The 13,003-nt window shown below is 40.8% G+C and overlaps 1 protein-coding gene across 10 annotated transcripts in view; it reads left to right on the forward strand.

The window, feature by feature from the left end:
* Positions 1 to 13,003, forward strand: part of LOC114842483 (intermembrane lipid transfer protein VPS13B-like) — a 225,231-nt gene that overhangs the window by 18,498 nt on the left and 193,730 nt on the right. For all 10 annotated transcript variants that reach the window (XM_029128029.3, XM_029128025.3, XM_029128026.3 and 7 more), the window contains exons 5-12: positions 1,384 to 1,551; positions 2,309 to 2,490; positions 3,548 to 3,722; positions 6,182 to 6,456; positions 8,681 to 8,776; positions 10,326 to 10,448; positions 10,704 to 10,841; positions 12,098 to 12,185. In XM_029128029.3, the coding sequence (XP_028983862.1) occupies positions 1,384 to 1,551; positions 2,309 to 2,490; positions 3,548 to 3,722; positions 6,182 to 6,456; positions 8,681 to 8,776; positions 10,326 to 10,448; positions 10,704 to 10,841; positions 12,098 to 12,185 (1,245 nt within the window). The remainder of the gene's footprint in view (positions 1 to 1,383; positions 1,552 to 2,308; positions 2,491 to 3,547; positions 3,723 to 6,181; positions 6,457 to 8,680; positions 8,777 to 10,325; positions 10,449 to 10,703; positions 10,842 to 12,097; positions 12,186 to 13,003) is intronic.

Genomic DNA, 13,003 nt, shown 5'->3' on the forward strand with positions numbered 1-13,003 from the left:
ACACAGAGGGGAAAACAGCAGGGGGTAAAGTGCTGGTTTTACTGCTCAGGCTGCAGGTGCGAAAGCAGCATTCTGACTGACCCCAGCACCACACACACACACACACACACACACACACGTATATATGTACATACAGCCACATTCATCCATGCAAGAGAGCAGCCAGGGACCAACACGGGACGGCTGTGAACGCACGGAGCATTTATGTGTTTGTATTATGTCATCTTCTCTTGGTGCTGCTCTGTTTGGTCAGGCAGCTAATTTAAAAGAATTTGGTCAATTGGATTATGCTAACTGGTAGCCAGCCATGTGTTCAGGAGGCAGAACAGTTAACCAATTCATATAAATATTTTCATCAACAGCACCATTTACCACTGCCTTTTTATCTCTATTATGCCCTGACCATTTAGATACAGGAAGACAAACATTTAGTTTGGAAAATAGGGTAAAAGCAAGTTTGTACAAAGCTTTAACATGTAGTGACTAGTTTAATGGTACATGGGAGAAATGAATAATGCCATTGGTTGTGGTTAGGTGGATTTACTGCTGTATATTTTCCTACTTTTATGTTTGAAACTCCCCTGTCTGTAATATATTAGGCTCTCTTTTACTTTGTTGAGTAATGGCCTTACCAAGTATGTTTTTCCTGCAAGGCTTCTGTTTGTAGGCATGACGGTGGCCATTTGGAGGTACTAGCAAGATTGCAGGGTCCCTCAGCTCCGATGAAACCCAGTCTTTGAGGGCTTTTTGTTTCCCGCTTGTTCTAACCTACTACGTCCTGCTGTCTGTTCACCACAAAAGCCACTGGCCCCCACATTCAAATGCCTTTTCTCTGATTCAGATTTGTTTACTTTTGTTTTCTTTAGAATAATGGAATTCTTTGAAAGTGATATCCCATATCCTAAATATTCATTACAAAATAAATGTGTATTGTACTTCCCTTTTAATCCTATGTCAAACAGTGTTCTATATTTTGTGGTGTGCGTGTTTTTGTTCATACGGCAAAGCCTCTGTATGTTAAATTAAAGTACAGCTGCAGTTTTGTTACTGGAACAGACTTGGAAGGGATACGTGCTACATTTAGTTTTGAACAAGTCTAGCAGCCATTAGGACATTGAGCCAAGTGAAAATATTTTCAGGGAAGGGGAGGAGTGTACTGCACCTGTCTGAGGGACAATATGTGACGCAAAAAGCTTTCCTCTAGTTTACAGGCCCACCAGGATGGCACAGCTCAGGAGCTCTGAGTTTAAACGTTAATAATATTTATTCTCATCTTACAACAATATGGCAATAGTTCTACCACAGCATTTCCTTTTCTGCACAGTTTTTGTACTTTGTGTGTAATTTAACAGATTTCTTATGTGTTTGCTCATGTCTGTGTAGGTTATGTGCAGAGTCTGATCAGGCGCGTGGTAAACAACGTGAATATTGTGGTAAACAACCTCATCCTTAAGTATGTGGAGGACGACATCGTGCTTTCAGTCAACATTACCTCAGCGGAGTGCTACACGGTGGATGATATGTGGGCGAGGGCATTCATGGACATCAGCGGTGAGCAATGTCTGTGTACCTGGTACCTGGTAGTGGGATTAACAAACAAATCCAAAAAAGCGTGAGTAAGGTGGACAATTTGAAACTTGTGCAAGCCTCTTGAAAATCAGTGGTAAGCTTTTATTTACATCCAGCTGCTTCAAGAAGAGTAAAGAACATATGACAACCACAGACTATATGTGAAATACATAAAATAAGCTATGGATATGTTTTTCTTACCGTTGACGTATATGTTGTTCTGCTTTATATTGCACAGCTTTCATTTAGTACGAACTCATGTATTACCAGGTTACTGCAATTATTCAAAAGCTACAACTACTTGGAAGAAAGAAGTGGTTCCACACAGGTTAAGTTAATATCAACATAGGGTCATGAAGTGGTCAGGTTCACTTAGTGTTATCACTGTGGAATTGTTGTTGAGTTCATCCCAACATATGAAGCAAGTAAAGGGTTACAATTGTGGTTACAGGTTGTACTGAATGAAATGTACTGAAAGGTTCTGGAAAGATGAGTCCCATTATTCTGCCAGGAATAATTGACAGTGGAATATCTAATAATGTGTAATATTCACAAACACACAGGCACAGCTCAGTTTTATATCTTATACAAGCTCATAGCTGCTGACCAATGTTTATTCTGGCATTTAATAATACCTCTCTGCATGTTTACATGTTGGATTTGTGGTAAGCCTAATGGTTCAACCTCATGAATACAAAATGATCTGAAATACCTTTGTTCTTTTTCCTGCTGCCCTCAGCTCCCGAGCTGGTCCTGAGGAAAGTGATCAACTTTGCCGACTGTACCGTGTGCTTGGACAAGCGGAACGCTAGTGGCAAGATCGAGTTTTACCAGGACCCACTGTTGTACAAATGCTCCTTCAGAACACGCCTCCATTTCACCTACGATAACATGAATGCCAAAATTCCATCGGTCATCAAGGTGGGCAGCTCCAAACACTAGCAATAACTGCCATTAGGAAAGAAAAGAGACAGATGGAAAGAAGAGAGCGCTATGTTTTCATTTGATAGAATTTTGCTACTGTTCAAAGACATCAGACATAAGTGGAAAGGTTCACACTTTTATAGCTTACATTAGTTGGAGCAATATGCTACTTACTTTTTGTTCTCAAATTAATAGCAGGATACACGCAGAATTATTTTCAGTAACATGATCATGACTAATTTCAGTCCATGGTTGTAACACAGTAATATACTGTAATATATGAATTGTTTGGTAATGTTTTGCTATGATTTTACATCCATACACCATAATGTAATATAATTTTACGAATGGTTTTATATAACTGTTCTACTATTGTAATGTTCTCTGAAGATTTTCCTTTAATTAACATCTTAGTTTCAAATTGTCTGAAAACACCTACTGTATTTTCATCGTGGTACATTTAAAACAAAAAAACGAGACCTTTTATCACATTCCGCATGACTGAATCAATGTTTGTTCGAGAACAAGTGAAGCTTGTGGACGTAGAACACCACAGCTATTACACCACTGAATCAATCTCAAACAAGTTTAATTTCAAAATAATAGCAACCATCTTGTTTGGAAATAAGCACTCCCCCCTAGCAAATCATCACACAGTCCTCCTTCTAATCGTTGTCAGTGGGGCAGCAGAAGATTAGAGTCCTGGCTGTGTTGTTTCATAATGTGCTTTGTTTATATTGTCAGAATTAGGGCTCTGGTTAGAAGGAGGAGATTTTTATAAACACTTTCAGTCAGACAATTGACTGTTGGTGTTTCTGTGGAGAAATTCTCTTCTTTCTAAATTAAGTCATGGTACATTTTTTCATTGAAATAAAACTCACCTATGCCAAGAGTAACGATCACAATTAAGATTTGCTTTAGATTAGATGTAAACGTTCCTGTTCACAAAATGTGGCAGCCCAGTTGAAGTGGTTTGACCTGTAGCTTAAGCACATCTCACTCCATAGTTTAAGCCACTTTTTAATGCTTTCTTTCATATACTGTACTTTCTCAGATCCAAACCATGGTTGAGAGTCTGAAGTTGTCCATCACTGATCAACAGCTGCCCATGTTTATTCGCATTCTACAACTGGTTATTGCCCTTTACTACGGAGAAATCGGAGGACACAAAGACGGGGACGGAGAGGAGGGCAACAGTCACGTCAGAGAGGCTGGAACAAACTTACCTGGTGAATAGGTTTCTTTCTTACTGTAGGACAGTGATATACGTTCCATATTCATACAGTAGGATTAGGATTGTATTAATTTAGATTACGATTAGCTAACTAAATTATTATTTTTTTTGACTCAGGTTCCTGCTTGGTGCTATATATTAACTCGTAACTGTATATAATATAAAGACTGAATGCAGCCTTTGAGCTGGTTGTAACCCTCACATTGTTTGTTTATGTAGGACAGAATTCTTAAGTGGCTAATAAGACTTCAGACCATGAGGAAAGCATTCATTTTACTCACTGCCGTGTCCTGTTCAGGGCCAATTACTGTCCATATGCTACTTTTGTTACTAAACGGGAAATTTAACGTCACTTTGTGCATGGTGTGCGCTCCCCCTGCGTTTTCCACAAACAAAAGCCAGAGCGTGTAACTCAACACAGACACTTGTCGTTAGGCCTGATGCCCTCCATGTGGATAGAGCAGGACAGAGGAGAGTGAGGGGCAGAAATAAAGATGCACCAAACACAGGCTCATCTGTATTTCTTATTCTGTATTTCTTTTAAGTCACACTTCCTACATTCAAGAATAAAATACACCCATGCATCCAGCTTGCCTCCGATTATGCAGCAGAGATTTATCTGTCAGTATGAATTGTTTCCTGTTTTGTAGGGTGATTCTGATGATTAAAGCTCACCTATAGCCGATTGCTAAGGGATACCTGCATACCACACAGTGATATTGCCTGTAGGACTGAGTTCAGTGTGATGTTAATGTTCAGCTGTAGCTTTGCATTGAATTAGTGTGTGCCCCATTCTTTTAAATCAAAACGCATTCCCTCTTTGAATGTATTGCTATGCCTGTGAGGGACAGACTTGATAAAAGCAGTGAACTGTTCTTTCAACTTTAATCTGCATTTTAGCACCTGTAAGGTTCTCAATATTTATAAAACTTAGTTGAACATATGCACGTACGTACACACGCCCAAACATGCATGCACAGTCAGCACATGCGTAGGATGATGAGCAGAGTAGCCTTTGCTCGCGGGTCAGGTAACCAGGTCACCTTTCCCTCTATAAACACAGAGGGACATCTGCTGGCCTCTGGTGGCACTGCCTTCTCTCGCTCCCCGGCTCTCTGCTCTTCATTGACCACTTCATTGATACCAGCTCCTTTATTTTGATTGCTGTGCAGTTCAAATACAGGCTTCGTCAAGCTGTGACATGTAGCAAAAGCGCTTAACTTGTTGATTTGACACCTCAAAGACTGATTGGAGTAAAAACAAAAAGATGAGTAAGAAGGACACACAATCAGTCAATCCAGAGGGAACGAGAGATGAAAAGCTATAACCCGGGATTTCCAACTGAAACACTTAATTAAAATATGTCATGATTTGCACCGCTTCAGCCTCTGGGAGTCCTAAACTGGGTCCTGATGGGCACTATTGTTTTCTTATGGAGAACGTGAAGCCGCAAGGAATGGGATTACACATTCTTGCATATTGACATCAGCTTCCTCTCTCCTGACATGTGTGGAAACAGACATGATGGGATGAGCTCAGAGGTGGGGGACAGTGCGTGTGGTTTAGGGAACAGTTTGCTGAGAAAGTGGTCGGTGTTTTTACTTTCCCTATTTACTTCTGATTAAATCCTGTAGTTCCACAGTTGACAATGTCTTGTCCTCACCTCCACCCCTGGTCAAGCGTAGCTTATGCTGATGGTTTGCAGCTGCCGGGCCTTCCTTCCATTTCACTCTATTGGCTTGGAATAAATGTGTGACCCAAACCCTCACTGTAGCGCCGTATTTGAATTTGTGGATGCAGCCTTTGTTATTCGGTCCAGCTTTGACAGGTCCAGTTATCCGCCAGGCCCGGTCCAGGCTCCCCTTGTTCAGGGTACTGGCTGACAGCCTGTGCCCTCCGGCCTGCGGGAATGGACTTCCCCTCTGTAGAATTCATGCAGCAATGAGTTCATGCAGCACACAAATAATCACACACCTGCATGATAGAGCACTGGCAGCAACTACTGTAAAACTGACTGGTCTGTTCTGTTTTTGTGTTGACTTGACAGCTGAAACAACCTGCCTGTATTAAACAACCCCAAAGGCATGGACAGATTAATTTAGTGTGCTGAACTGGGCACAAACACAGCCATTAGCAATGCCTTCTCCCCTTTTGACTAGTTTGAGTGTTTTCGATCTGAACTCTGATTTAAATGTGATAATGTGAAACACCGTTCCTTGCAAATGTAACACTTTTTGCCCAAAACAAAAGGTCTTCTGTGTTTTTAAAGCTATTGCATTTTTTCAGGAATCCGTCTTAGCTGTTGCAGACATGTATTGTGTTGTATACTGTACAGGTTGTAATGTTTAGAAATGTGAACAGTAACTGGCCTTTTTCCCATCACTATTTAAGCTACAGTAAATATTCCTGTTATATTTCCACTGTAACTAATCAAGGCTTACTTCTCTCCTTCAGGCTTGGATGTGGATATGGAAACCGATGGGACTAGCCAGTATTCGAGCACAGACCTCTACATGCAGCCTGTGAGTCCTGAAGAGGCCGATGAGGGCTGGATGTCCTGGGCTTGGTCCTTCGTCCCAGCCATTGTGGGCACAGATGAGAGTGGAGAGGATGAGCTTTATCAGCATAGAGAGACAGGAGGCAGCCCCAACAGCACACAGCAACACACACCAAAGGACCCAATTGTTTCCATAGGCTTCTACTGTACCAAAGCTTCTATTACTTTCAAGGTAAATTATAAATCTCATTTTAAGCAAGGCTTTTACAATAAAATATAAAATACAGAAACAAAATAAATATGGTGTGAATGGATGTTATTATAAAATAGGAAAGTTATTATCTTCAATGATGTGTGCCCACCTACTCCTGACTTTTTCTTTTATCATATATTATCATATATGATATATATGAGGACAGTTTGAACTCTGGTAGGTTTATCTGCTATTTGTTCTTTGAGGTTAGTTGGCCAGATGTTTCACTTTTAAGCAAATACAATGACCTTATTTCTTTTGTGTGTGTGTGTAAGGAGTGAATGGGAGTTATGTCTCGTATCCAACAGACGTTGGTTATTTTCTAATAATGTTTAATTTGTTCCTGTAGCATTTGAGTTCTTTTAATCAATTAATTGCCTCACTTCTGGTGTAATTGCAGACAGCTGACGTATTTTCGATCAGGGAATTTTATGTCTTTGAACTGCCATTGCATGAATTTGAGTTTGACATGCACGGAATTAGGAGGTATTTTTATCCTGTGTGTTTGATCAGAGGAATTGGCAGCAACCCTTTACTTCTTGTACTGCACTTTCACACGCTGCATAATTTAGTACTGACAATTTGTTTTCCTTTTTCACTTCTGCACACCTGTCATTCTTACTGCAAGTCAAACTTCATAGTGCATTTATTTTTTTGGTAGTTTATTTTATTTTGGACAAAAAGATGAAGTAACCCAGTATTACCATCCAACACTGAGACATGCCCAAGATGCCTCATAAAGCATCATGAATTGGTGGCAGCTTTTTGGAATACTGGTCTTAACTGGTCCAGCTTTTTTCTTTAACCTTCAGTGCTTTGCTGCTTTTCTGTCAGGTTTTAGAAATGGGTGGATCATAGGTGAAAAATCTGACACTAGTGTATTTCTGCTGCATTGGAGGCCACTTTCTTCTTGTATTAGTAATACATGGTGTCATTGCAGGTGGCACGCTAGTGTAGTGGTTAGCGCTGCTGGCTCACAGCTTGGCCAGCTCTTTTCTCTGTGGAGTTTGTACGTGTGCTGGGTGGGTTTTTCCTTGGTCTGGCTCCCGTCGTCTGTCCAATGACGTACAGCTATGTACCCTGAATTGCATATGCTGTGCAGTTGGGTAGGTTTGAATGTGAAAAACCAGGGCATACTCTGCTTCTGGCCCAGTGGCTCCTGGGACAGGCTTCAGCACGGTCCTGACCTTTTAAGAGGAAATGCGGTTAAGATAACGGAAGAATAGGTGGTGTTGGTGCCACTGTTAGCTGGTGTTGTCAGCCAGAGCATTTTTACCTAAGTAATTTAACATTCTTCCTCACTACTGCTTCCAGGAACACGCTGGTTGGGGTGGGGTGCTCCCTGCACGTGATTAAACCATCAGAATAGAAGGAGGGGAAGGTAGTGAGGGTGAAAGAGTCTGCTTCATCACTTGGGATAATAAGGCACAGCTGCGTCTTGTGGTGCACCTGCTTCCTGTGTTAAAGTTGAGTGGGTTGGGGCAAACACAGTTTTGCTTTACACTCGCACTTTTTCGTCTGACAAACTCGAAATGTGTCCCAGCTATGTAGCCTTACCCTATACCTGACCAGGCTGCATGCACATACTGTACACACCTCTTACAGTATCGTTGCTGCAAGTGGAATCTGAACACTTCAGTGAAGTTCTGATTGTCTTTCCCAGTGAAGCCAGAGTAGGCTTCTCCTAAAATCTTAGAGGAGCGGTTCTCATGTGGTTTCATAAATGTCTTTGGCTCAGGTCCAGATGTGGAAACGAAAATGACTACAAAGTCCCAAGGCTGGCATCCAGTGTCTGATCTAAGAACATGGCATCTGTCTTATGTTGTTATGTTATTGTTTCTGGTTTCAAACATTATTTTCTGGGACCTCTTCCCCTTCATATACAAGGACGTGCATTGTTTTTTTTCTGTTCATCAGATCATCTGTCTGTTTCAGCAGTGAATTGCGGTTATGCAGGAACAAACACAAGTCATATTTGCCACAGTTTTGTGTTTTTGTTTTATTTTGTCATGTGTTAAAAGCTATTCTTTCTGTGATTCTTTTGCTTCTTTCAGCATACATGTTAGAATCTACTACAACTCTTGAATGTAGCATTGTTTATATTTGTTTGTATTGACTGTAATGCAAAAACAGTTTCAGTTTTTATGTATTTTCTGATGTAACATTTTTGTGTATTTTTATTTTCCGCCTTTCTCCTTATTAGTTGACAGAGACACAGTCTGAGAGCAGTTACTACAGTCCTCAGAAGGTCAAGTCTAGAGAGGTTCTATGCCTGGAGCAGCAGGGAATCACTATAGAGGTAACTGTGTGTGTGTGTGTGTGTGTGTGTGTGTGTGTGTGTGTGTGTGTGTGTGTGTGTGTGTGTGTGTGTGTGTGTGTGTGTGTGTGTGTGTGTGTGTCTCTGTGTGTGTGTGTGTGTCTCTGTGTGTACGTGTACTCTCCCTGCCAGATCTTTACTTCAGCTCAAGCTGGTTACAGGAGCGAGTTCCTTTTTAGTGTACACACAAAGAGGATTTTCTGTTCAGCACAGACTGAGTGAGTGACTTGTCCTTTTAAACACGGTTCATTGTTTTAGCTTTGTTGCATTAGAAGGATGTTTGTGTAATGATTCACTGACCCATGAGTTTTAAGGCATTTGTTGGAATGTCAGGAGATAGAATATGTTCCTACTCCTTTACAATGTACGGTACATAATGATATTAGCAGTAGAATTATAATGAAAAAGACTTGTGAGTCATTTCCTGTGGCAGCTGTGCATGCTCAAGTTATACCACCCTCACCACTATGCTTCCCAGATACGTTGTGCTTTATGAAATCTGGGCAAACTGACTTGAAACTGGTGGCTAAGCAGTGGTTTGAATATTGCACTGCAACTGCAGTTTGCTGTATTTGATATCTTATTTCAGAAATGTAATGTAAGAAAGCATGAACTTCAACAACACTAACACATCCTGATGTACAAGCTAAATACAAATTTGACCTATCTGTAAAACACCCTTGTTAGCCCTAGTTAGACAGACCATTAATATTGTCTTCTTGTTCACTAATAGGCAGAGGTTCCTTGTAATTCCCTCCCTGATTACTTTCATAAAGCCCCTGTAGGTCACTAATGTGGCCTGTTGTGAACACGGTGGAATTTATGTTTGAGTTGAGCCCAAGTGTAATCATTTCCGCATTTCCCCCATGGTGTAAAAAATATTTTTAAACCTTTTTCTCTGATTACCTGGTTGGACAGGGAAAGGGGTTTTCTGCCGCTAAGCTTTCTACCAGATGTGAGAATTCTGAGAGGTTTCCAATTCCAATTTCTGTAACTTATGCTCTTGCTGGGAGAAGGAGAGAGCAGTCTGAACCGGGACCAAGAGTGAGAGCGTTGAAAGGCAAAGAGATGGCCAGTAAAAGAGGGAAACTAGGCCTTGTAATTACTGTGTGGTGAAACATAAAGGCTTATTGGATTGCTCTCTGTTTAGCTGTCTGGTGAAGCAAAGGCACAGCGAGCAAGGGACAACCACAGCTTGCTTTACAGGGGCTTCTGGACTGCTACCACAAATACATGCACACACCACTCTTAAGGGGAAATGCGAGCTGCCTGACCCTCGCTTCTTTTATCATCATGAAGTCCACAACCTCAACAGCACCGCAGACCAACACCATGTGAAGCACTCTGTTTGTGATACAAGCTCTTTAAATTGAAGTGAATGCCATTAATTTCACATTTTGTCTCGTATTCAGTTGAAACTGAGCAAAACCTTAATCAAAAAATGTTTTAAGGTCCTGTGTTGTTTTTTGTGCAGAGTGAAGTCATACTGAAGTACAAAACCTGTAGGTTCTCACTCTGGTCTTTGTTTTAGGTGCTTATGATGGGTGAGCCCTTCTTCAATTGCCAGATTGGTTTTGTAGGCTGCCGAGCACTGTGCCTTAAAGGCATAATGGGAGTGCGAGATTTTGAAGAAAACATGAACCGCAGTGAGAAGGTAAATACGGAGGGTTTAACTTGAGTTTGAAAGATTTTAAAACAGTGCTGAAAAAAGTCACTTAGTCCTTCAGTATTTTAATACATTAGTTTGATAGTTTTTATAGTAGGTTTTTATAGTAAATAATCTAATAAATAGTTTTGCTGTGTTATGTAATGACGTACTGTAGTAATGGATATACAACATTGAATTACTGTGGATACTCTGTTTTGCCAGTGCTGTAACGCCTCCCTTCTCTTCTGTGTATCTTGTTAGGATGCAGTGTTCTTCATCTGTGGGGACACCCTCAACAGCAAAGGAATGACATATCTGACCAATTCTCTCTTTGACTACCGCAGTCCAGAGAACAACGGAGTGAGGGCAGAGTTCATCCTCGACGCCACTAATCACAAGGTCTCGGTGAAATCTGATGCATTGTGCTACAAACACGACTAAAAACATCTCAAAGGATTTGTTTTAGAAATGTCTTCAATTATGCGGTTGAAACAAGAATAAGTCAGTAATGTTAAATCTGTGCCTTCATTTGTTTCTCATCTGTGCCTCTGCCAAGGTTTGTTGCTAATATTTAAGTAGTAGTGTTAAAGCCATTATTCCTGATAACTCTGAGCTCCTTTCATCAGCTATCGTAGCTCTAGTGTTGACTCTGCTAAGAAATGTTCATGACCCTCAATGAAGCAATTGTTTGGACATCCATCCATCCGTAATTAAGAGTCTCGGTGTCAAAGGTTTTGGTGTCAATTCATCAGCAGGTTTAACACCATCCAATGGCTTCAGTCCAAAAGCCTGCCACAGCCACTAGAGAGCCCCTAATAAATATTACTCATTGACCTGCTGTTCTGATAAGCCTCTATTGAAATCTCTGATGGTGGGTGGGTTGTCACCTGTGTATGTGCAAAGGGCCTCTGTTGCTGTCGTTAGCATTGCCAGCTGGGTTGAAACCCACCCTTCCCAACTCAGAAGTAGCATGTTCTCTCTGCTCTTGGTGTTTTGGTGCAGCCTAGGTCAACTCTGAGGTTCTAAATATGGATGTGATCGTTCTTTGCTGGCCAGATGAAAAAAACAAGAATTTTATTATTTCCAACTAATGTGCTAATTGCTTGCTAATACACAAACTGCTTCTTGCTAGGTCAGGTTTAGTCATCTTTATTTCATAAGTAGTATTTCATAATTTCAGATTGTATAAGCACATTTTTTTCTAGTTAGACAGCTTGTATTTATAATAAAACCCTTATCTATTAGTAGATAAGATGCATATTTCTAATGGCATGTTTCCAAGCACCAATTGAAGGAGGAAACTTTCACTTCAGCATTTTTATCAGTAGTTAATTATTCAATAAAGAGCAGCCTTGTTAGGTTTAAAGTATTATAAGTCATACCACCTGGAATTCTGTCCTTCTGCTTTGTTAAACTCTTGCAGAACTTTGTTTGATCTTGGTACATGTCATTTCTGATACAGTGTCAATGATATTATTGGCTGCTTTAAAAAAACCCTGTCCAACTAAGTAGATGAGCCCCTTAATAAGTCTTTACTTTATTGCTGAGTTGACACAGCACCCTCTAAGACCCCAGGCATTGCCTCTCTTGAAAGCTATCAGCTTGTTTGCTCCCTCACTGCTCAGTGTTTACTCATCGCTACGTTTGTTTGACAGGAGACCTACACAGAGATAGCTGGCATGCAGCGCTTTGGTGCTTTTTACATGGATTATCTCTACACAATGGAGAACAGAAGTGGCCAAGGTATTGTCTCATTCATTTCTCCCTGCAGGGCTTGCTGTTTGCTCACATCGCTACCTCTTTCTTTTTTGTGTCTGTCATGTGTTGTTCTATGCCTTGTTAACCTTTTCTTTCCATCTTATGGTCTCTGTCTGTCCTTTTTCTGTCTCTCCCTCGTCTCTCTCTCCCCTCTGTCAAACAAGCTGCTTCCACACTTAAAGAAAGAACTTGTCTTCTTTGAGTCACAGCCACCTGGTTCTTGACCCTTCTTGTCCTCACTCTCACCTCAAACTTACCTGGAGGGCAACTGTCAGAAGTGTTTAGTCTGTGCTGACACGTGTTTGATTTTCTTTCTCCCCACTGCTTTTTGAAACACCGTTTCCCCTGTCTCTCTACCTGTAAGCTCTTGAGAAAGTGAGTAGACTCCTCCTGCCTAATTAGGTGTCAGTCTTCCAGGTAAGATGGGCATGGCCTTTCATTCCTTAGCTGTGGCACTGAATAATGTTTATTCAAGTTTGAAAGATCTGGAGTCACATTAAGAGATAAAGTGTTCTCCTTTCAATTTGAAATGTTATACTTGGCCCACAAATGTCTTTGTGCTCAAGTGTGTGATTGTTTCATTTAAAGCCTGACGTATGGCAGCGACACCTGAGTGACATTCAGTTTGAAGATTAAAAATTTCAAACATGCTCAACACTTAATGAAAACATCTGATAAAGTACAATGCTGCTTTATGTCTGATGGCATAATAATGTAGCTGTATTGAGGTGAGGTGATCATGCGTTATTGAGTGGAAATAGGCAACCTAATTTTGCAACTTCCACTTTAGTGTGTTGTGAATT

The sequence above is a fragment of the Betta splendens genome, chromosome 16 (genome assembly GCF_900634795.4).
Source record: "Betta splendens chromosome 16, fBetSpl5.4, whole genome shotgun sequence".
Taxonomy (NCBI): Eukaryota; Metazoa; Chordata; class Actinopteri; order Anabantiformes; family Osphronemidae; genus Betta; species Betta splendens.